This window comes from Falco peregrinus, chromosome 18 (assembly GCF_023634155.1).
Source record: "Falco peregrinus isolate bFalPer1 chromosome 18, bFalPer1.pri, whole genome shotgun sequence".
Classification (NCBI taxonomy): domain Eukaryota; kingdom Metazoa; phylum Chordata; class Aves; order Falconiformes; family Falconidae; genus Falco; species Falco peregrinus.
Window position 1 is genome coordinate 5,403,315 of NC_073738.1, and position 25,146 is coordinate 5,428,460.

Consider the following 25,146-nt stretch of genomic DNA (forward strand, 5'->3'; position numbering starts at 1 on the left):
ATAAGCAATTCACTTCAATGTATTTGTAGTCTGCGGGCTGTGTCTGTGATGAAAGTCCTTGGACTAGTGGCAAACATCTAGTAAATCTCTTTTAGTTTTGACTTCAGTACCTGAAATGCTGACTCTGGGTTTGTGGCACTTTGCCTTGAAATTAAACACAACAAATTCCAATGGGGAAAAGTTTCTCTATTAAGTTCTTTGGAAATGTTTTTTAGTAAGATTCAGAAAAGGCATTTATCACGTGGGGGTCTGTAACCGCAGCAGTGTGTGCAAAGACGGCGTAATCCGGAGTAGTTTCAACTCTGGCTGAAGCTGGGGATGGCAGTGATGTGCCAGGGGTCCCTCCAGGGTCCCAGCCAGGCTGGGGGATGCTGCACTGAGGCTGGCATCCCTGCTGTCCCTCCTGTCCCTCCCATGGCCATGTCACTGCAGCGGGCTCAGCGTGAGGAACCTTCTGCATTACAACCAAACAAGCCACAAACGACTGGACCGGCTGCCCAAGGATGTCAGCTGGGATGGAAGTGCCGGTGCCATGGCTGGTTTAGCTGGTCCCTGCAGTGCCCCAGGACCTTTCCCCGCCGGGTGCCTTTTGTCTCTCTATGTACAGATACACCCATCCTGCTGACCATGAGGGAACGTGAAGTTAGACGGTCTCTACAACTCCTTGAAATCCTCGTGTGCATGCAAGGAGTTGGAGAGTGAAGCGGTTTTTTTATATTTGTTTAAAATTCCTGGCACTAAGAATTTTCTGATAAGCTTTTAACAGTGCCGAGTGTCGGTGCAGGAGCGTGCGAGCTGATGCAGATCCTGAGCCGTGTCAGGATCCCTGGAATCCACTGCTTGGCTTCAGGTTTGCATGTGCATCGCTGGGCAGTTTGTTAGCGTTTATTGATATACTAGAGGTTGCTGATTTGAGTTGCCTGTAGTATGTGCATTTGAGCTGCAGTGGTTTGTTATAGCAATAGTGTCAGAATTCCTAAAATATCTCCGGCAGGTTCTGTTACTGGCTGTGCACTCGCATTTCCCCCGTGAGGTTGGGGGAGCCGAGTGTGCTGAAGCGTGTGTAAAATTTGGCTGCAGCATCAACTGGATAGCACGCATGGCAAGGGAGGAAAAAAAACCAGTTATGCCCTTTCATTGAACTTAGAAAAGGGAGTATTAGGTCTTACTGTCAACCTTGAAAGGCAAGTTACAGCTTCTTTCCATAATACCCATTCACAGGCATCTCAGAGCTGTTATGTCTCTTCTTTGACACTCAGTTAAATGACTGCACTTATTTTTAGAGACCTAACCAAAAGAGGGAATAATCCAGTACAGTAGCGCTTTGCCTAAGTTCAAAGTTATCTGTACTTTGAAAGCCACATTATAATAATTGATAGTTCTACACGGAACGTGATGCTCAGGGAGCTCAGCTGCTTCCCTGGCAGCTCCCGATGCCTCGTGCTGGGAGCAGCATCTCGCAGGTGAATCAGGCGGTTGTTATCCTCAGCATCTTCTGTGCTCTTATGCAGTAACAGGGATGAGCTCGTATTTTTCTTTATTTTACAAGTGCAGATCAGCTTTGTGCCCCTTGGAGGTGTTTTAGGGGTGGTATAGAAGGGGGGAGGTTTAAGGACGAGGCTAAATCCAGCCCCCAAGGAGCAAGTTGTTGTGTTTGGTTGGGAGCGGAGCTGAGCGGAGCCGAAGGAGCCAGCGCTGCCCTGCGCCCTCCCTGGGGTGGGCAGCGTGGGCCTGGGGCCGGCTCTCCCCCTCTGCTGGGGTGGGTGGGTCGGCACAGTTTGGGTATTATTAATATCGTGTTCTGAAAACAGAATGGGGAATGCATAATAGGCTTCTGATAATTATGCACGGAGCCATATCCTAGATACAGGTATCTAGGATAAATTCTAAAAGTCTACTTTTTAAAAGAAAAAAAATAACCTTGGAAATAAAAGTCTCTATAATTTTCATTTTACATAAAGGTATCTGTGCTGGATTTGACTCCCTGAGATAGTAAATGCCCACAGATTGAATGTGGGTGGTCAGCAGATCAGAAAATTGGGCCATCCATCTAAATTTGTCTCCCTCTTAAATCTATCCTATTCACGTCAGCGTTGTTTAAAGCTGTACAATAGGGATTCAATAACTTAAAGGCAGCTTCTATTATCATACGATATAATCCATTTTCATAACAGTGAAGTCACCGTGTATGGACTGCTCCAGATGCTCATCTCCTGGAGCTGGTGGTGCTTGTGAATGCAGGCGTGCTTGCATGTGAGATGCTCCCGGATTTTTAATTTGCACTAGTGCAGGTGAGACACAGCAAAATCGCTCCGAGCATTCGCGAGATGTACATTAGGAGTTTAAAGGGGAATTTCTGGAAGCAACTGGCTGAAATTTGCTGAGGTTTTGTACATAGCCCAGTTTCTGTGATTTGTGGTTTGCAGTTACAGTTATCAAACAGCAGTATTTAAAGTGACATCTTTTCACTGTAGCTTTAGGGTGAGTGCTGGGGCACCCCCCAGCCAGGACGGAGCTGGGCTCTTTTCCAGATTGTACATTATCAAATGAATAATTAACTGTAAACTCATTGCAAATCCTAATTAGTCTCCTTCCTACAACTGCACTAAACATAGTGTTGCTTCAGCGTGACGTGGAAAGAACTTGACCTTCAGGCTTTAATGCCGCAGGGAAGAACTTGACGTTCAGAACCCAACTTACCTTTGTCATACTGCAAATCAGATTTTTTTTTTATTACAAAATTAGAAAGATACAGATATGTCTGTATATGTGCCTGGCCTCTGTCCCGGTGTGCATTGCTAGCTGGAAGCTTGGCTGTGCTGCTCATCCCACAGGCAGCAGAAAAAAATTTAGGAAAAATTATCTGGAATGTTGGTTTTGACCTGTGTTATAGTCTTGATGGGGAATTGGCAGGTGGGCTTTGCTTTGTATCCTGGCCTGTACTGCACAGGGAGGTTTGGGGTGTGGAGAGCCGTGCTTTCTACGGAACCGTGAGCGTGTTGGGACCAGCAGGTGATGGTGGAAGATGCTCACGGGTTTTCTGTCCCGTTCTGTGCCGTTAAGCGCTTGGTGGCGCAGGGTGGCTGCTCTGCATCTCATGGCGTGCTTTCAAAATGGCACATGGAGCCTCAGTTTCTCTGCAGGTGACTTGGAAGTAGTTTTTGCATGCGGGAGGAGAGGGAAGGCTCCCCCTTCTCCGTTGCTGCTCTGGGAAATCCTCTTCCCTGGTGGCTGTGGTACTTCGGTGTGGGGAGAGCCAGGTGGCCGTGCTTGCCGCCCTGGGAGGCGCCGAGAAGGAGCAATGAGAGGAGAGGTGGCAGCTCATGTTAGAAGAAATGTATTGACGGCTGGAGCAATGCATAACCTGAGATTAATGACCAGCATATAACATTAAACCAGACTTGACTAACCTGAAAACCCAGATACCATTGCCGCAGCATGGAAAGTTAGCAGTGTTTTGTTGGTAAAATCACAGAGCAGTAGCCAAGGTAAACAATTCCAGTCTGAATCTGTTTTTCTTCCCGTTTAGGTGACACTGAGCAGGAGCTGGGACCCCCTCCGTCCGTAGATGAGGCAGCAAACACACTCATGACTCGCCTGGGCTTCCTCCTGGGAGAGAAAGTGACGGAGGTACAGCCAGGGCCCCAGTACAGCATGGAGGTGCAGGACGAGAACCAGGTACGACCCCCCCATCCTGCTCGTACGGCAGCCACTGCCCAGGTTGTGCCCCACATGCAGCCACGGGCGAGAGCGGATATTTGCTAATTATGTGGCAGCTGAGTGTCTCATAACGGTGAAATAATTGTTATGAGGTAGAAGGTTGTATCTCCTCAGTAAGCAGTGACTCATCAGTACAGTGCGGCAGTCCACATTTTGGGGATCAGCTGCTGCCGTGTGAAGCAGCTTCTGTTGTTTTTCTGTTTCTGCAAACATTGTAGGAGTGGGTAGCATTTCTAATCAGATTATAGTGACCAAAATAATCCGTGCTTTCATGACATCTTCTATGCAATATTTCAAAAGTGCTTTAGCAACATTACATAAAGGCTCGCAGTTTCTCCAGGAAGGAGAGGTAAGTAGTAATAGTATGATTTTACAGATAGTCACAGTTTTTGCTTGTGTTTGCTGAACAAGGTGATTTCATGCTTGAAAACAGATACAGAAAGCAAATCATAAAAATCTTTATTGTGGTGGAGCTTGTTGCATCCCCTGTGTCAGGCTGAAAAGCAAAACAGCAAAAAAGCTCAGGGCTACAATGTAGATTTTGTGGAAACTGCCCGAGTTTCTTCCTCTTCCTCGATCCTGGACCATGTACCTGTTCCTAGTGGTGTTGGTAAGATGGGAATGAAGCTAGGAGACAGGTTTTTTCTTTTTTTATTTTATTTTTTAAATATTGATATATGGGTAGTCTAATAGCCCATGTAGCAGGAGCCCACTTCCAGTTCTGTCTCCTTGAAACAGTAATGGCACGACTCCAACCAGTCGCACCGGTGTTGGACATGGGCACGGTTCAGGGGCTGTGGCTTAAGGGCCTGAATTCCTTAAAAAAGGGTCGGGGAAAAGTGGCAGCCAAGAGGAGTCCTCAGGAGACAGTGGTGGACCCCTTGGAGTGGGTCCAGAGGGGCCACAAGAGTGGTCCGAGGGGTGGAGAGGTGGGGGGGACCTCAAAGCCCTCCCAGTGCCTGGTGCTGGGAGCTGGGGGGGTTCAGCCTGGGGAAGGCTCCAGGGGGGACCTCAGAGCCCTCCCAGTGCCTGGTGGAGGCTTACACGAAACAGGGGGACAGACGTTTTTGGTCCTGTTGCAGTAGGGCGAGGGGTGATGGTTTTAAACTGGAAGAGGGGAGACTGAGACCAGGCACAAGGAAGAATTTGACAGAGTGTGGTGGGACCCTGGCGGAGGTTGCCCCGCGAGGTGGTGGAAGCCCACCCCTGGGAACAGGCATGGCCAGGCTGGACAGGGCTCTGCGCCAGGTGGGCTAGTTACAGATGCCCCCCCTCATTGCGGGGGGGTGGGCTAGATGGCCTTGGGAGGCCCCATCCCACCCAAAGGTCGCTGTGAGGATGGTCTCTGCACCTTCAGGCTGGGTTCCCACCACGTCCCACGTCTGTCCGGCCCCCGCTGCAGGCTGGACCAGCAGGTTTTGAATCTTCTGCATGGGCTAAAGTATGCCTGAGAGCCAAGAAATGTGTTCTTGTAAATTTTTTAACACATTCATTAAGCTTTCAACGCTTTCATTGATTTTTTTTTTTTTTATGCAAGTTGTGGTGGATTTGAAATGTACATTACTATACATTGTGCTAGAAAATGTACTTTTAACAGGCACCTATTTGAGCTGAATACTTCAAAGCCAAGCAGAGCTTTCTACTATAAATGGTTCCTTTTGTTGTTGCCTTTTGACAAAAATTAAAATCCCATCCAATGATGTCTTTGGAGAATAAATAAAAGAAAAATCTAAAAAGAAACAGCAGAGAGTTGTCCTCTAAAATAGATTGATATCTTGGGCTGTCTGCTAATTTTTGCATGAAAAAGTTTTCCAGGGCCTTTGAATGCTATTCATGTGCTGGTGAAGATAAAGAGAGGCTGGTTCCTCAATTACCAAGTTAAATTTTTTTTTCTTTCTTTGTGAGCATCTCCCGCTGTCAGCACTTGCCTAGAACCGCAGGGTGCTGGAGGTCGGAGATGACTCTGGAGGTCCCATCCAGCCGCCTGCTGGAGGCAGGGCTAGCGTCCAAACCGGACCGCCTTGCTCAGGGCTGGTCCAGGTGAGTTCTGATGCTCTCCACGGATGGAGACGGACAGGCTCTGGGCAGCCTGTTCTGGGGCTTGGCGACTCCGGTTGTGAAGGACTTCTTCCTTCTGCCCAACACATCATGGCCCGGGTACAGCCGGTGACGTAGTGTCATGTCCTTTCCCTTTGCACCCCTCAGAGGAGCACAGGGGTGCCTTTCCTGCATCCCCCTGCCAACGGTGGGATGCTGCGGGTGTCCCTCCATGCGGTTTAGCTGTCTCTTCTCCAGGTGGATGGAACCCTTTCCATCAGCCTCTCCTCCAGCCATCCCACAGTCCTGGTGGCCCTCCTCTGGCTCCTGTCATTTACCGCTGGCCGTCTCGGGACATGAAGCCTGGCCAAGCCAAAGCTGCCACTGAATTGCAGTGCATGTCCCGAAAATCCAGCTCACCTTCCCAAATTGAATTTCTTCAGCTACCCCACCCAAAGTACTGTTGGAAATCACACGGTGAGATGTCTGTGGGATTTGCAAAGATTAATTCTTCCATTAATCATTAATTAATTAAAATCTGATTGAGACTTTGACTACTAGTTTGCACTTGAATTTAAAAAGGAGAACAATTTTCTAGGTTTAAAATGTGTTAATTCCATGGCCTGGGCGAAGAAAATGTTCTTTGTATCGAAAGCTGGGACTCGGCTGCTGCTTGTTATTCTAACCATGCTTTGCCTTCTCAAGCGAGAAAATAATTATTTGCAATCTTACCAGGGCTTGAGCTAAAGTGGAGATAAGGTGTAGAGGTGTTTTCACTAAAACTGCCCCAATCTGTAAATCGGCACGTTGCATTCTCATTCGGTTGCCTTATTTTGAATAAGTCAAAGGATATATTCTCTAATCCAGATCGCTATGGAATTGTGTGGTTTATGTGCTGTCTCTTCCTTAATCGTGCCTTCCTTAATGAGAGATCGCAAATGCTAAAGAATAAATCCTTTTTCTCCTACTTTATGGGAAACTATTTTTTTAACTGCACCGGCTGCCAGAGAAGCACAAAGGACAATGAGACTGTGACAGAACAGTGTAATTTTTCAAGGCTTAGCGAAAATGTGACAGATGAAACAGCAGCAATAATAATACAGAATGTTCTGTCAATGGAAATTTATATTTAAAACTTGCACAGAGGAACATTTTTCTATATCAACACAAAAATAAAACATGTCAATCAATGCCAAGTGATATACCGTGTTATTTAGTAATTTCCAGTTGCAAGTAGTTTGTTCTTAGGGGGCTGCATTGATAGCACTACAAATAAAAAAGAATTTAGGAGTATATCACTTTTGGCTTTTCATGAAACAATAGTGTTATCAGCTGAAGGGAAGATGAGCCTACTGTTCTTGGACTGCATTTTAATGTGCTTTGAAGTGTAATTTTTCTGTGTTTTCAGGTTAGCGGATGTTATTTTGTTAGTACTGGGGTAAGTTTCAGCAAAGATTTGTTTAAAATCACAGGTGAAACTGACACAGAAAAACCTCACCCTGGAAGATTTATGCTCGTAATAATGCTTCACAGGCTGAAAGATCCCACGTGGGAGCTGATTAAATTTTTAGATGCTGCAGTATGAGGTTGGCAGGCACCTCTGGCGATTGTCCAGTCCCACCCACCCGCTCAGAGCGGGGCCAGCTCGCAGCAGGTTGCTCAGGACCGTCTCCGCTCGGGATTTGAATATCCCTGTATCACCCGTGTCAGATGCTCCAGTTGTCTCTGTAGTCCATGGCCGGACTCGCTCCGGTATCCCCACCTGCCACCAGTACTCCCCGTACTGGGGAGGCCAGACCTGGGTGCAGCACTCCAGGTGTGGTCCCACCGGAGCGCAGTAGAGGAGACGCATCCATCACCTTCACCCGCCAGCAGCCCAGGATGCCCTTGGCCTTCCTTGTCCAAACTTAGAAATTATGTTATCTGAAACTTGATGCAGTTCATGGTGCTGTCAGCGAGTTAAAGAAAATGAATATTGGAAAAGGTGATTTAATAGCTCAGGTGTGCTGATGGAGTCCGATCAGCTGTGATAAACCAGAAGAGACAGTTCCGCTGTGGTGGGTAGCTCTGTGAAAACATCTGCTTGATACATAGCAGCAATCTGAAAAGAGCCCCGTGGTAGGTTAGATTAAGAAGAATAAACCCCAGCAATTTTAAGGGGGGGGGGGGCGGGGGGGGAAATCATGGGGTATTTTCATTGAATACTGACAGAAAAGTAGTTTAAAATTTGGCCACTAGAATTAATGACTTAGGAATAATTCTGCAAACTTAAAAAGAGATTTACAAAAATCAGTATGGTATTCAGACATCTGAAAAGATTGTGGCATGAGAAGATGAAAAAGGTTCGTTGAGAGAGAGGGCGTCTGACAGGTGATGTAACAAATGTGTGAAACCAGAATATACTGGGACCCAGAATTTATAGAGCAGTCAGCTTGCCTGCCATTCCTAGAAGGCTGCAGGGGAAAAAAAAGAGATGTATTTCTAAGTACCTGGAACATATAAGAATGGAAAATAACAATAGCGGTGACCCACTAGCGGCACGGCAAATTGGATGGGGAGAGGAAGGCGTTGGGTTGCTTCTCCCGAGTGCTTCAGCTGCCGATGTGGTGGCAGCCATCTCCTTCGCTGGTGGGCGTTTTGCCTGGGTACCGGAGGGAGAGCATCAATTATCACGGAAATACTCACACGGTTCATTGTCTACCGCGTTGCGGTCTCTCCATGTAATGTATGAACGTGCCCGTGGAGCTGTCACATTAGCGCTTCGTCCCCAGTTTGTCGATGTGCTAATCCATGTTCAGGGTACTCTGTAATTAAGTTAAGATCGATGCAGCTGCGCTGGCGTGAAGGCAGAGGCATGGGGCAAGGGAGGGGGATGCCTGCCTCGGTGCCACCCCGTCCCGCCGCAGGCAGGGATGCTCCATTTCGCCTCACATGCCGGGGCTGGAGTGTTTACACTCTGAGTAAGGATTTTTACAAACCCCATTGGGATACCTTGGACAAATGAGATGGCTTCCTGGTAGCTACACATGGTATCTGCCTTCTAATTTAAAAATCAGTAAATCTTTCACATGTTCTACTCACAAAAGTCTGTCCCAGGCATTTTTTCAGCTTCAAGTATGAAATAGTGCGGAAGGGGGGGTGGGGGAAAAAAAAGAGATGTCAAACCCGCTCTGCAGTTTGCAAGCATGGTGCTCTCTGTGGTTACCTTGGGTTCAAATGACATGGAAAGAGGAATACAAATCTGTACAATCATTAGGGAAATATTCGCACAGAATAAAAGAAACCTCATTTAAGCAAATTCCAAATGGGGAATTAACCTCTGCAGTTCCTTTCTTGAGACCAGTATCATTTTACAACAGTGAGTAAGATGCTGTCCGCAGAGGCTAACTACGGCAAGAGAGCACGGGGACAGTGTTCTGCAGCATCCCCTGAGAAGGGGGAGATGGGGTCACCTCCCCTCTGCGGGGGCTGAAAGAGGAATTTAAGGGATGATCACATGCTCAAAAGCCCATTTATTATTTTTTTTAAGAGCTCTCTTTGTGCACCCCCATCTACGGGAGGGAGGTGGGCTGCTGGGCTGCCCAGGGCGAGGGTGCCCGCTCCTGGGTGCTCGCACCCCGGCAGGGTGCCCACCCTGGGGCACGGGGCTTCGTTCTGTGGGAGGCAGGCGCTGAAGCTGCCCGTTTTAAGGTGATTCCCAGGTGTCTGCTCTGCAGCCCAGCCTGAGGGTGACGGAGTTGCTGTGCTGGGGGAAGACGAGCATCTCCTCGTGCTGCGCAGCCGTTCTGGCTCCCTGCAGATGCTCTGGGGCTTCCCTCCAGGGAGGAGAACCTTTTGCCGGGGAAGTTTCTGTATCCAGCAGCCTGTGGTTAAAACAAGGGCGCTGTCTTGTGTCGCAGCTTCTCTCAAATTGAATTCCAGGGCTTTGTTTTCTTAATAAACTAATCTCCGTGCGCATATCACATATATATCACATGTATAAACTCTTGCAGGTTTTTTGCACACCATATCTTACAGGGCCTTTCCAAAATAATGCTGAAAGCACCAGATTTTTCGTGCTGCTGCATTTTTTTTTTATTATTTTTTTTTGCTCTGCCTTTGGAGAGCAACCCCTATTACATTTCTGGTGGTTTTTTTTCTTTTTTTTTTTAACTTTTATCTGGTGGGGAAGCCATGCCTGGGTGGGGAAGGGCTGCCTCACATCTAGATGAGGGATTTCAAGCTTCCTCCTTGCAAGGATGTAAAAGCACTGTTGTTTTTCTTGAATGGAGGAAACATTTACAAAGCAAAATAAAAATTGCAGCTCCACGGAGGTTTGGGAGCAGGCAGAAGGGACCCAGAGGTCTTTGTAGGGTTTTCTGGTCGTGCTGTAAGTGGAGGTGAGATCACGCTGTGTGCTTACCTGTGATGTAAGCATGTGCGATACATGCTGTATCGTGATTTTTGCTTATTTGTGCTTTTGCTTTTTTATATTTTTTTTTACTTCCAGTTCAACACTAACAAAATGATCGCAGTTCCTAATAAAGGAAGGAATTAGGCTTTTAGTAAATACCACTGTATTTCTGTTTTCTGTGTTGCCTATTGAACATGGAAGCTGGAGTCTGTAAGGCACACAGCAGCAAACGAGCGCAGTGTCTGCATTTTCCCAGGTGCGTGGTGGCACGGCGGGCATTGTGAACAGTAAAGCGCTTTTTAACTCCACCGTACTGAGCAGATCCTCAAGTATGAGCTATAATGAGACTTTCCCCCCTGCCCCGTGCCTGGCTGCGGTGAGTGACGTGTTCCCTCTTGCCGTTTTTCAGAGCTCGGCCGTGACGCAGCGCATCAGCCCCTGCTCCACGCTGACCAGCAGCACGGCCTCGCCGCCGGCCAGCAGCCCCTGCTCCACCCTGCCACCCGTCAGCACCAGCGTCACGGCCAAGGACTGCACCTACGGCGCCGTCACCAGCCCCACCTCCACGCTGGAGAGCAGGGACAGCGGAATCATCGGTGAGTCCTGCCACCTCCTCCCCCTCGCTCTGCTGCCCGCCCACACAGTCATCAGTGGCACTGGCCGAACAAGTTACTCAAGATAATCAACGCGTGTTCGCTAATTAACGCGATGGTTTTGCATTATCCAAGTTAATGCTGTGGTGACCCGAGGTGGATGGTGCCCCTCCGTCTGCCACTCATCGTAGGGAAAGCTGTGTAGAGTTGGTGCAAGTTGGGATGCATGAAGTTAATAAGTAAATTAATCGATGCAAAATTTTGGAACTTGTTTAAATGGTGAAAGAGGAAGGGTTTTATCTTTCTTCTCCTATTTTTGTATCCCAACTTTACCTTTTTGTTCCTTGCAATCTTTCTTCCCAATGCCTCCTTTAACTCTAGCGGGGTTATTGGGGCTTTTTTCTACCAAGTTTTTCTTTTGTTCTGTGTCCTCTCCTTCAGCTGCTGTCCGTGTCCATTTACAAACATGGAGGTTCGTATTTAGAACCTTCTAATTTAAGAGAGATGCCAGCTTTTTTTTCACCCAGTAAGGAAGATGGGACGGTCTCGGTGCCAGATACAGGAATTTCAGAGGCATCTATTTTTCAGCATTTTCCTTCCCTTAATGTCATTTAGTCCATAGCCACTGCTCTGATGTCAGAGGAAAGAGAATGGATGATGGCATCATGTTCATAATTCAAATACTGTTGGATTGCATTATTATAAATGTAAAAGACTGATTGATTACCTTCTGTGCCCCGTGAGTGTCACTGCCACCCTCCCGGTGACTCTGTGCCTCAGAAGTGACCTGCTGCTCTTAAGCTCAGCCTTGGGCAGGAGCTGGGTTAAATTAATGCAGATTTCAGTGAATTTTTGTAGCTGCTGTAGCAGGTTTTTCATTCAAGCGGTCTGTAGGTTGCAAGTGTAAAGGATCTTGGGAAAATAACAGGCACTGATTAATTTCTGTTCGGTGGCCGTAAAGGTGCAACAGGAGGAGAGCGATGTCTGTGTAACGTCAGGCGGGATGGTCCTCCCTTGAGTTGTCCTTGCCACGTGTGAGTGTTTCTCCAGCTAAGAAGATTTTACTTTGCCAACGGTTTAGTAGTGCTTACAAAAACCCAGAAAGGAAAGTTGATAATTTAGGGAGGTTAGTTGTACTAGTGATTAATATTTTCCTTGGCTGATCAAGAAACCTGGGCTTGGTTCAGCTCCTGTGTGCCACAGCAACCTTTGTAGCACTTCTGCCTGCGTGATCTTCGAATGCAAATATGTAAGCTATTCTGAGCCGCAGACCGAAGTAGGTTAATGAATTCTGGGAGAAGTCCTTGCAGTATCACACACCCGTCGTTCTCTGCTCAGGATGCCCCATGGCAGAGCTTCACCCCATCCAGCCTGCCCCTTGCCGCCCGGGTGGGCTGGGGGGGCCACGCTCAGTAGAAGTGGAGGCTCAATTCCAGCCGGGTCCTGCCTCCATTCTAAGACCTGAATGAAGCCCGAAGCGGAGCAGCAGACTCAGTAAAAAAGCGCGTGCTCTGCTTTTTCGAGCTGCTCTTGCCCATGAGACCCGTGGGTGCAGGCAGTGCCATCGCGTGGGGCGATCGGCTCGGCACAGCAGGGCTGTGGGGCTGCACTTGGGCTTCCTCGGGGCTTTCTTGTCCAGGTGGAAGCCCGAGGAGCTGTGGGCAGCCTTTCTGCTGCACTCACAGAAGCAGCAGCGTGACCCCGATGCCTGATGTGGTAAAGTATTGAGTCTCTTTGCTCAGCCTTTCTGCCCTATCCCTTTTTTCAGTAGCTCTATAGTAATTAATTTTTAAGTCTGGAATGTTCACCCCAACCACCGCCACCCCAGGAAGGTTCTCTCTTCGAGGTTCTTCTGTCAGGAACGTAGATTTTCCCATGGAAACTTGGGAAATAATAGAAGGTGTCTTATCCCAAGGCTATGTTAATGTATCCCAGATGGAAGAGTCGTGTAAAAGTATGTTCGTGTGGAGTAGGGGAAGGACTTCTCACGGCTTTTCTCTGCTGGTGTTTGCACTCAATGGGAAACAAGAGCCTCCTTCTCCCCTTGTTTCTCTCCCCCTTTATTTTGACAATAACATTTTCAACACCTTCTTACTCTGGCATTTGATAGAAGCTGAACAGCTGTAACAAATTGTGGGGAAAACAGTCTTCTCCCGTCATCCTTTCCAGCAGTGAAAAAAAAAAATTGGGAGGTTTTCCACGAAGTCTGTTTTTCTGTACCTCCGCTGTCTTCTGCAAGCGTGAGGTCAGCTGGAGCCGGGGGGGCTGTTTCCCAGTGAGAGATGGATGCGCAGTTTGGTCGTTGCCCTCCGGCTGCGGTGGGAACCGGGTGTGTGGTGATGGTGAAAGGTGCTCTCTGCATGACAGCGGTTCCCTAGAATTATTTTCACTGCAGAACGGAGCGGACAAATTGTCCGCATGCAGGGAGCGAGACCCACCTTGCGCTTCGCGCTCCCCTTGGGAACAGATCGGCTGCTTCGTTTCTGGAGGGTCAGGGATCAGGTTTCCCTTTCGGTTGCATTCCTTGATTATCAGATACAGATCTTGGATGCATGTCCCTTGCTCGTGTTTGCTCCCTGCAAGGTTGGCTGGGATGACGTGGCTTTTGGTCTGAGCAGCTTTGCGTGGTACCTCAAAAGTGTAAATCTGCTGGAGATTTCCCTGTCAAAGCTACTTGTGGTTTGGTGTGTAGAAAAAGAGTAAACATTTCCCTAGGTGTTTTGTGTTTCCTGAGTCACGGTCCCTCCCGCTCCTCCCAAATAACTGCTTTAAGCTATTAGCTCATGAGCTCCCAGAAGGTGTATTTTTCTAATAGGCAGTTCCAATAAATATATTTTATTTATTATAAATAAATAAATATATCTTATTCACCCTGATAAAAGCTTTGGTTCGGGGAAGATCTCTTGATCTCTGCCTGAGCTGCAAGGAGCATCACCTCCAAATCTCGCGATCAGGAGTAGCCACCGAATTTCATATTTTAAAAATACAGAGGCTTTAACACGTGTCCCAGAAGGTTAGCGTGCCCTTTGTCAAATATTTGAGAATCGGCAAAGGGCAGAAAACCATTAATCAAGGTGGGAAGCTGATCCTACAGCATTACGTATGCTTGTGGCTCTCCGTGTGATTTCGCTTAGCACAAAAGGGGTTTGTACATATTAAGCTTATTTTCATGTCTATATTGCTAGACACAGCATTAATTGGTCAAAGTTGAATCAGAGTGTGGCTGCTCAGACTCCGAGTTCCCTGCATGAAGAGTGTAACTAGCCACTAAGGTGTGTGGAGTGGCCATTTTGGTGTTCCAGTTTGGATGTGGGTACCAGTTTTTAACCAGTCAGGTTTTCCATGATGACTTGTCCTCTTGGAATTTTTCCTGTCCATTTGTATGTCACCTCTGATATAATTTCCATTATTAGAGAACAAGTGTGTCCTGTTTCTAACGTGCACGGCACAGAGACTGCTTGGCGCTTGCAGATAATGTTGAGAAGTGCATCACTTGGGTTAGAACCAGACTTATTTTGAAATTTTAGATCCTCTACAGTAGAGGGAAGTTCAATCTACTTTGAAAGCATAAGAAAAAAAATGTTACAAGGTCCAGATCTTCAAATTCAGGCACCCTTATTTGTAAAAGAAACAAAATGGGGAAGGGGGGAGGAGGAGAGGGGAGGTGAGCCAAGAGGAGAGAGAGGAGCAAGTCAGCCCTTTCTCCTGGAAGCCACTAAATCCTTTTCATGTAGAACAGAATGGCTGGTGAAAATGCTGACCTGCCTTTAACCTCGGCATAGCTTCCAGGGGTTTTTGGCTCTCGCTGTGTAGAAGCAGCCAACTGTTAATGTTCAAAATCTGCTACTGAAAAGAAAACTGGTCAAGGAATCACGTGCTGCTACGGGGGAACTTTGCACTTCACGTCCCCGCAGAAGTGGACTGTAAAGTTTTGCTGTTTGAATGCAGCAGAACAGAAGAAAATCTCCAGCAATTCTAGCAAGCCTGCAAAATAAAACAGAAAACATTTCTTGCCAGTATGAACACCACAAGCACTCGGGTAAGCTTTACAAGCAGCACTTGATGTCATTTAGCAGCAGCCTCCCAAGGGTGCTAAAATTTTGAAGGGCTCTTTTCCATGGTGAATCTTCCTGGGGAAGTGCTGTAATTTACTCTGGTATGAAAAGAGGCCACGGTTTTTCTGAAGGTAGAGTCCTGTGATGATCTACACTGTGTTCCCCACCTAATTGTTAGGGGGATGGTCTTGAGCAGGGAAATAGGTGTGATGCTAAAGCAGCTTAAAGGGCAGCCAGTGAGCTGCGTAAACCCTCCTGCCCCGCACCGCAGTGATGCGGACAGGTCTAATACTGTGCGGGCCGGTTGCCTTCACTTAGATTTTGTGCAATTTTACAATGAAGAGCAAGATGTAAAGGACCCCCGTTCCCTTCTGGAGGTCTCTGGCATGTAGCTTTTCTCATGTTCTTTTTTTGGTGTTTTTCACTCTGGCCCCCAAGCTTTTATCGAGTTGCTGCTTTCTGCAGGTTTGTGTGTTTGTGGGTTAAAAATAGGTTTGTTAATAAATTAATCTGGAGTTTGTGCTAAGCAGAATAGATGCTGCTGACAATAAAACAAGATAGATTTGTTTGCAAGTTAAACTGCTTTGAGAATGGAACAAAGAGCAGCTCGAAAGGCACATCAAGATAAATTTAACTCAGGTTAAATATTTTTGTGATCTTACAGCTAAAGCATTTGAATCAGTCTTATGAAATGCTCTGTTAATAATGAATGAGATTTCTAAGAATTACAGATCTTTTTTTACCTCTCGCCAGCTTCCTTTTGGACTCATTCCCCAAAGGAGGAGCTCCCTGAAAAATGTCTAATATTGATGAATAATGAGCTTTTGTTCACTGATGCATCTGCATATTGCAGGTGACGGGGCTGATGGTTTAGGAGGTGAGGAGGGGGGCTATTTATCAGCGTCTCATCAGCTCTTGAGCAAAATTAGTGGGCTCGCAGAGTCCCAGCAAATGAATTGCAAAAGGACACCATCTCTGAATCCTGATTAAATTCCTGCTCCATTTCATTAAAAGGGCAAATTAAGCAGAAAGCGAACGTGTGCGTGCACACGTGGGGCGTGGTTGGTGTCAGGGGTGAGAAGCCATGAAGTCATGAATCAGAGTTCTGCCTTCCCCCCTGTTAAGCCACTGAGGCATCAAGGGTTGAGTTTGGCACCAAAATCTGACCTTAAATACTGGATGAAGGGTCAGCTACAGGTGTTTGTTGTGTTACTGAAAAGACGTAAGGAGAAGGAAAAGTGTTTAAAGCTGAGGGAAGTGGCCCGGAACAGATGTTATACTCAAACTGTGAAATTTGCTGCAGTTTATGGTCCAGCCCGGTAGATGGGAAAAAAAAAAAAAAAAAGAGTGAAAATTTGAAAGAAAGAATTAACTGAAAAGACAGATCAGAAGACAGCTAGAGGAAAATTCAGTGTTGTCAGCTCCCACGGTGTTATTTTGGATACTGTGGTAAGTGACTTTTCTTTAATGTTATAGCTGTTGATGGCGTGAGATTAGATGGGACTCTCAGCTTTTATTTTAAGACCAGCAAGATTTTAATCTTCATGGTTATGAAAAGCTGCACAGGGATCCAAGCTTGCCCAAAAAGTTGAATGCCAGGGATAAAATAACTTCCCTCCCCTTGTGCACATACCCCCACACATGCCTCCTTTCTGCTTTCTTGTTTAAATCTGAGAATTTTAAAATCAGTTTCAAGACTGTTGTGGACATAAAAAAAGAAGAAAAATTGTCCTTGCTGATGCTAAAGAAGGAAAAAAAAGGTGAACTGATATTGATGAGACAGGCAAAAAGAAAGAAGGATCCAAAGTGGTAAAAGATGGAGAGTACAGAGAAGGCACTGAATCAAGAAGGCGATGGGAGTTGGTGTAGGGTTGAAGGGATGTGTATGTGCATTTCTTCTGAAAATTTAACAGCCTCACTGTTAAAATCCAGTGGTTCCCTGTAGCTGGCTGTCACGGTTCCACCCCTGGCAGCAGCTGAGCCCTGCACAGCCGCTCGCTCCCCACGGCACGGTGGGGGAGACAATCCGAAGGGTAAAAGTGGGAAAACTTGTGGGTTGAGATAAGAACAGTTTCATAACCGAAGTCAAATATTAATAATAGTAAATTGTAGTGAAAGGGAAAATAACAAAAAAGACAAAAATAAAACCCAAGAAAAACAAGTGATGGGAAGGAAATCCAGTTGCCCACTGCCAGCTGACGGATGCCCAGCCTGTTCCCCAGCTGCGGCCCCCAGACACCTTTCCCCCCATTTATATAGGGAGCACGATGCCATATGGTACGGAATATCCCTTTAGCCGGTCCAGGTCAGCTGTCCTGGCTGTGCCCCCCAGCCCCTGTGCCCCCCAGCCCCCTTGCTGGCGGGACAGGGGAGCCTGCAGAGTCCTCCCTGCTGAGCAGCGCTTACACCGAGTGTAAACATCGGCACGTTATTCTCATCCTAACCCCAAAACGCAGCTCCATACCAGCTGCTAGGGAGAAAAATGAGCCCTGTCCCATCCTATCCCACCTGGAACCAGGGCACGGAGGCGTGCAGCGAGGTGCGTGGAGGGCAAGGACGGCGGCCGGGGTCGGGTGGGCAGGCAAGGGGCGTGCAGCCCTTGTCCGTAGCATCAGTGCGTCGCTGTCGCAGAGGCGGTACCCCAGATGTGCATGTGTGGTTCTGTCAGAGCGGTACATTTAAAGTAAGAGCACTTAGGAGCATGGCGGGGTTTTATGATGCTTTGGTAAATCCGCCATCAAGGTTGCTGCACCTGTCTTAGATTTGGAAGCTTTTTAACAGATTTCTATAATGTCTGTAATAGCAGACTGTGCTTGGAAACCTTCATTACTTTATTTCCGCAAGTGATAAACTGAAGTTGATTAACTAAAGCTTTGCTGCTCTGCTCTGTCTCACCGGCACAGCGTTCCAGGGTGTTGTGCTCTGACGGCGGAGCGCCTTGCTCTGCTGAAATGCTTTTTACCCAGGCCTTGCGTCCCTGCTCCAAGCAGCGCACAGGTACGAGCCCCGCGGGGCGTTTGTGCCATTCGTCATCCCGCCTGTCAGCCGGTGCAGCGGGGAATTCAGCTTTAGAACAGAACGAACACGGGGTCAGTACGATGCTGCTGTCGGGGTATTTTTCATTAGGTTTCAAGACCTTTTGTGTGCGTGCCGTGATTTATAGATACCTTGAGGCTTGCGACAGAAATGGTTTTACCTGTTTCATCTCTGCCTTTCTACAGGATTGTTGATATGAATTAAGCGGGTGATTTCCCTGCCCACCCCCCCATTTGAGGCCAGTGTTGTGAGAAGTTAAACATACCAAGAGCGGCGTGGATTTGGACCTCAACCTCGAGCAGGGCAGACTGAAGGTTTTGGGGGGCTTTTTTTTTTTTTTTTGAATGGAGAAGCCAACTCGCTGGCTGATGGTGTGTGGTAGAGAATACAAAGCCCTCTAAGTGCCTAGCCTCCCCCCAAAGCCCCAAGTGCTGCCGGGGTTGGGGGGGCACAGGCAGGGCTGGGGCTGGGGCTGGGGCTGCTCTGCTGGCCAAATCCTGCTCAGCAGCCGGGCGCCCTGGAGAGTCCGGGGCAGCACAGCTCTAATTAGGTGTATCCTGCTGTGGCCAAGTTTATGAAGGCTTATGTAGATTAGGGTAAAAAATTGATTTTACTCCTTGCCAACACGTTAGCTAGGAGTTCTCTGCTGCGGGACGGCAGGTCTGGTTCGGTGTGTGGCTGGAGGCAGGGGGGAGCATCGGGGTTTAGTGCCTAACTTCAGTGCAACGTATGAAGCTCGCAGCTTTGCCACAGTTACTCCTTTAAAGCAACAAACCCCCTCTTTCCTACTTCAGATGTTATAAATCTTCACGTATAATTAACGTTACAGCGGTTGGTCATCATGAAGGGGTAGCTAGAGAAAAGCGCTTTCTCCTGCAGCGCCGTCTGAAAGGTGGACGTGAAGGTGGGTGTTAAGATCTCTGCCTCAAGGAGAACTGGATGGGGTGGTAAAAATCCCCTCCTGTGTTTTGACTCAAGACAAGTCGTGGAAAGCCTCGTGCTCCAGCACATAGGCCAGCTTGCAACTAAATAAGAAATAATATTTACCATCCTGTATATACGTGATGAAGCTCTCCCAGAAGCGTCGCTCTGTCTGCAGTGGCATCTAAGGTGCTGTCTTGGATGAACTGCTGCCTTGATACAGTTCTGGTTTTGTCCCAAAGAAATAAAAGATATTTTAAAGCATGTTATTTGCAAAAAGTTCTAATCAAAAGGTTTCACCGAGAGAAATGAGCCAAGTTTGAAAATGAAAGCTTGACACAGGCAAGTCCTCTGCCAAGGAGCGTGCGGGCGTAGATCTGGAAGTCTGAAGGCCAGGTAGGCTTGGAAAAGGACTCCAGCGTCTCTGGAGCGTGTCCTCTTCTGGTGTCAACGGCCACGTGTCTTCAAGGGCTCCCAGGCTGGGCTGCTCGGAGCTGGGGCAGGTGGAGGTGTTGAAAGCTGGTGGACAGGGATACGGCAAATCCTCGGAGAAAGCTGCAAAGGGGCTGCCTGCATCCTCAGAGGGTCTTGCCATGTTCCTGTTCATGAATGTGTTTTAGCACTCGGATGCTTTAGGTGCCTCAAATTCCATGTTCATTTTAAATAGTGTGAGACTGCGTGCCAGCAGAGACTGGAGGTACATATATCTATATTTAAAAATAAATATATATCCCCCCCACATCTGTATATACAGGTGGCACTACTTTGGTGCTGTGGAGGCCCCCAGATGCCTCTGCACTGGGCTTTGCGTGCTCTGTGTGTGGCTGGCGCCGCTGCCCCGTCTCGCTCCGTCCCTGCAATAACCCCCTCGGTGCCTCGGCGAGGGCTCCTACCCCGGCACACGCCGCGGTCTGTGGGAGCCTGGTGCAGCAGGGCCCAGCACTGCAGGGTTCTGGTTTTTTCTCCAGGGTCATGCTTTCTGGCTGGAGAGAGCCTCAGGTAGAGACACATGTTCCCCGATGGCCTCTGCAGCCCCTCTCGCATCCCAGTGGCTCCTGCCCTGTCGCCCCCGGCCCAGCGTGTCCCATCACTAACCTGATGCGCAGGGTATCGGCTGTTAGAGACTCGGGGTTGCAAGATCTGCCTCTCAGCAGATGGCTTAAGGCAGAAATTCCTGTTCTTTGATGGATTTGAGGTCATCAGTTTATCTTTCCAAAATGTAGAACATGCTGTCTTGTACGAGGTTGCCTTTTTTTTTTTTTTTGAGCTTTTGGTTGATCAGGAATCCTTGAGTTTTAGAATCTTCAAGTTATTAGAATGATTAGGGTTGGAAGGAACCTTTAAAGATCATCTAGTCCAGCCCGCTGCCACGGGTTGGGACACCTCCTAGCAGCCCAGGTCGCTCTCAGCCCCCATCCAGCCTGGCCTGGGACACGCCAGGGATGGGGCACCCTGTGCCGGCGCCTTGCCGCCCTCATTGCAAGTGAAATCCGTGGGACCCATAAGAAACTTTCTGGCAATGTCTGAAGGCCCGTTCGTTTCTTTTTTAAACCTTGCATTAAGGAAGCATTAATTCTTTTATCCCCATCAGCATGGCAGTTCCGTTGTTGTTTGCCACTTGCCAGTGGCAGGGATGCTGGGAGCCCCCATGGGGACGGGGGTCTCCTCCCGAGGCTGTGACACCCCTCACTGTGCAGCCCCCCGAGCCAGCTGAGATGCTACCAGCGGCAAAACCCTCAGACGTCGAGTCTGTGGCGTGTGGGTCCGGCTGGGTCCATTGGCAGTGGGGCAGTTTGAAGGATGTCACCGGGGGGGCTGCGGGGACTCAGGACCTCCTGCCTGCAGGCTGTCACCTGGGCTCGCCAGAGCCATGGCTACCGGTTAGAGAGCTGGGAGACCTTGAAGGATGAGCACAGAATACTTTTGTGGTTTAGGTGTTCGATCTAAAGAGAGCCCGTTTTTGGCACAAGCTGACGTTCTGATGCTCCCCCCCCCCAGCTGCCTGACGACAGGAGCAGGGACAGCCGTGTCGTCATGTCGCTTTGCAGCTGCCGTTGCCTGTTTCACTCAGCTTCTCCGCTTCTGGATTAAAGCCCGGAAGATTTTTAACATGGAGATAGGATTTAGGGATGTAGTGATGCGACAGGAGTCCTGTTGTGATGTGAGGGTGGGTCGTCATTCGCCATGCAGCAGGGATGGGCACTGTGAAGCACCCACGGGCGGTGATGGGGAGGGGGGCTTGCACAGCCCCTGTCCTGGAATACCCTCGGCACTGCTGGAAGGTTTAGGGTGTGGGTATGGCAAGCTTACAGAAATAATGTTATTTTGCAGGTTTCTTTCTGATTGTGGGTGGTCATGGGCTTGATGCTACCGGGCAGTGACGTGAAGTTCGTTCTGCCCAAGAAATGGAGTAGAACAGAATATTTGCGGTGGGAGGGGGCTACGTGGCTGTCCGGTCCAGCTGCCCCGCCACTTCGGGGCTGCCCAAACCTTTGTACTCCCTTTACATCAACCAACTTCGCATCACCAGCTTTTTACCTCGGAGCAGAACACGCGGCGTCAGCCTCAGCGGTTGCAGATAACGTGAATTTGCTGAAATGAGACGTGGCTTTCTCAGGTTTTGATTGTGCAGTTGTAATTTCTGAGCAGCTCCCCGAGTCGCGCCGTTAGTGAGCTTTAGTTCCCCCAGGAGACACGCTCTGCGTGTCGGTTCATGTTGCTGGCTCGTAGCTAACTGCACGCTTTTGCCTTTTAAATAAAGTCAAAATTGGTTTGGTTTAAAATAGCTCATAGAAGAGATTAAGTCCACAGAGCAATTGCTTCCAGCCTGTGTAGCAGTACTTATATCATCCAGGGCTGTTCAGAAGGTAAATTAATCCACAGGGAACAATCCTAAATACCTGATTCAATGAAGAGTTTGCACATAAACCAGCTTTAGTGTAAAACAGTGAAAATTATGTTTAAAATGAACACAAATTGACGATCAGAAAAGGGGCCAGCAGGACTTATTAGCTCTTGTTTTCTTTCTTTTTTTTTTCTTCATTTAGAGAAAACTTATTTTGACACATAGTTGTTTTGCTTTTCCTCAGCTTGATGTGTTGGAAGGTGATTGATTTCAGATGCTGATGTGTTTCTACAAAGATTAGTTAGACACATACTATGATAGCTTTTTTTAATCAATGGATTTTAACAGATCGATGGATATTATTTTTTTCTGTAAATGCACAACATAGTACGCCTGGCACTGCAGACCCAGGCTTTGAAACAGAGATTTTCTAGAAAACCATTTCAAACATCTTTCTCACTATTAAACAGTTTGAGGAAGCGAGACAAATCTGTGAACATCTGTTTCTTGGGTTTATCTTCTTTTCCTATGCTGAAGTGTAAACAGGTGTACCTGACAGCAAACTGGTTTTTAAATGCCAACAAACAAGTACTGGTTCTTAGCAGTTGCATGTGTTGGGTTTAGGTTTCAAATATGTTACAAACAGCTAAATTTTGTAACGCTTGATGAGATAGGAAGGTATTGATCCCGCTGCATAGACAGGAAACTCATACTGAGAAATAAAATGATAGAAATAGGGGTAGGGGCTGGAGCTGCGTAGAGTTTGTTGGGTTGGATGAACGAATTACAGGTCTTGGGTTGTTTTTTTCCATGACGATTTCATGACTTCAGATGTCAGCAGTTAATTTCGATTCCTATTATAATAGCATTTAACATTTCTAATTAAGCCCGATTGGTCCTTGGTCATTTCGTTCACGGTTTTACACTGGGGATGGAGTCGCAAGGTCTGGTGGCACCTCGGGGGGGGGGGGGGGGGGGGGGCATCCCAAGCCCCCGGCTTTCAGTGTCAACACTTCTGTATTTCATCAGCTCTGTGTGGGTATTGCTGAGAGTTCAGACTGAACACCTGGGTTTAGGCAGTGAATTCGTTCCTGTACTCAACAAATGACGGGCTAAACCACGTAGCGCTCTGCTGCTGGGTGTGTTCAGAAAAACCAGCGACGTAACCCTTTGTTTTGTGCGCTTTGGCTGGAACGTCTTCTCTAGGCTGCTCACTCACAAAACTTTGGAAAAAGCTTTAGTTTAAACGCATGTGAGCCTTCAGAGTAATTTATTTTTTGTGTTTATCTATATAATATCAATATATTTTTGTGTTTATCGATATAAAAATTAATGTGTTAATGAGGCAGCATCTCCCTTGGTCGAGGAGTGGGCTTTGTGGCACCGAGGCTGCCCCTGAGGAGGCGCCCCGGTGTGAGTTGTGCTGCTGACAAGACATGGGAGACCCACGCTGTGGTGTCCAGGGACAGATGGCACAGAAATTAGCAGAGAATTTGGACTGGGAAAGGTATTTGCCACCGTTATGTGAAAATGCCTGATTTCAGTGGATTTTGCAGGCAGATCTACAAGCACAAGGGCACATCAGGGTATTCAGGGCTGCGTTGAACTTCAGGGTTTGGAATAGCAGTGGAGATGCGTGTAGCTGGGGCGATGAGAGGATAGTGAGCTCTGGTTCAGGAGCTCTCTTTTGGGGGGTTGGTTTGTTTGGTTTTTCCCTTTTCTTTTGTCCCATCCCCAGCCCCCAGGTTAGGAAGCAGGCAAGTCTGACGCTCCGAGAAGCTGGCATAGGGTGTTGGGACCTTCTCCCCATGACTGAGAGGTCTGGTTATGACCTTGAATATGTGGGAGACTAAAGATGAAAGGGAATTCAACAGCCCAAAGGGAGTTACAGCCCATGGATAATTGCATCAGAATCCAGAAGAGAAAATACCGATGGGGAGATGATGGTAGCGGTGCAGATTGGTGGTGTCTCTTCCCCACGTGAAAGTCAGTATAGCCACAGTCCTGATCTGCAAAATGAAATAGTATCAGGGAAAACGTGTGGATTGCAGTCAAGCTTCGTAAAAACCTGCTGTCAATCAAACAAGACGCTGGGTTCGGCTCCTGAACCAAGCTAATCCGTGAGGGCTGGTGGTTCATGCGGCGGCTCCCCGCTGTCCGGCATCACGAGGTTGTGCACTCGTACAGCCCTTCCCTGGAAAGGTGGTGACTGCCATGCAAAGCAAAAGGTCCGAGGAGCACCGATATTTTTTGCCTTTGTAATTTCTGGTTTCTGGAATTGTATATTTGAATACAATGCTGCACACGATTTTTCATACTCTTTGTAATTACAAATGGCTTTTATCAGTATGAGCCAAAACATTGTAGCCTAAATGTTCTTCTAGAAGCTGTAAGCAGGAACAGTATCATTAAAAACTAAACTCCATAATCTCTGGTTTATGTGAATGTGGAAAATATGATGAACATCGCTTTTTGGCTATTGCATTGCACAACTCGGTGCAGAGCAGCATGTGTGCAAGCCGTTCTTTCTTCGTTACTCATTTTGTTTATAATTTCTTCCTTCAAGCTACTTTGACAAGCTACTCAGAAAACGTGGAACGCACTAAATATGGAGGGGAGAGCAGTAAAGAACTTGGATCCGGAGGAAACCTGAAACCTTGGCAGTCCCAGAAATCCAGCATGGACTCCTGCTTGTACCGCGTGGACGAGAACATGACGGCCTCCACCTACAGCCTGAACAAAATCCCGGAGAGGAACCTGGAGACGGTCCTGTCCCAGTCAGTGCAGTCTATTCCTCTTTACCTTATGCCACGGCCAAACTCGGTAGCAGGTAAGAAATAAACATCGTTGCCTTGAGGTCAGAGTGCGACACGGTGCGCGCGTGTCACAGCCCTTCTCATGTCCCTGTGATCCAAGGAGAAAGCTCCTTTCCGTAGTCATCCTGGGGCTGGGCTCGGTGATCTTAAAGGTCCTTTCCCAACCTCAGTGATTCTATGATTCGGTGATTAAGCATGACAAAAATTGTCATTTCATTTGACTCCTTGCTTCTAAATGGAAAATTTCTGTGGGGAAAACTGGTTGTGCTGGTGTTTGATGGTTATTTCAGCAGTCCGTGGCCCCTTTTGTACGAAATTGTACAACTGTAAGGTTGTTGGGGACTGTTTAAAGGAAGACGGTTCTTTGCTATTATTGCACTGCAAATAATCTTGGGTTTGAAGTACCACGTGATTCCAAGACACGATAGCCTTTTCTACCCTTTCAAAGGAGGTACTGCAAGTAAAATCAAGTGTCTCACCTTCTCTGAAGGTCTTAAGACCTTTGGGGTTAAGAGAATCCAGAGCCCCCAGGCACACAGAGCCGGGAGCAGCATCCCTGCCCAGCCAGGCTCGCTCCATAACTGGATTGGGTTTCCTTTCTAATCCCACTTTGGACAGTCACATGAGATTTTATAGATGCTAAAATCTGGGCGCCCGAAGCAGGGGGGGGGGGGGTACAACGACACGTGCTACTTTGCTATGTCTGAAGGACTAAAAGTCTGGGATTTCA

At 47.7% G+C, this 25,146-nt stretch overlaps 1 protein-coding gene across 8 annotated transcripts in view; it reads left to right on the forward strand.

Moving 5' to 3' along the window:
* Positions 1-25,146, forward strand: part of TANC2 (tetratricopeptide repeat, ankyrin repeat and coiled-coil containing 2) — a 247,627-nt gene that overhangs the window by 136,374 nt on the left and 86,107 nt on the right. For all 8 annotated transcript variants that reach the window (XM_055789873.1, XM_055789876.1, XM_055789878.1 and 5 more), the window contains 3 exons: positions 3,530-3,678; positions 10,560-10,746; positions 24,167-24,430. In XM_055789873.1, the coding sequence (XP_055645848.1) occupies positions 3,530-3,678; positions 10,560-10,746; positions 24,167-24,430 (600 nt within the window). The remainder of the gene's footprint in view (positions 1-3,529; positions 3,679-10,559; positions 10,747-24,166; positions 24,431-25,146) is intronic.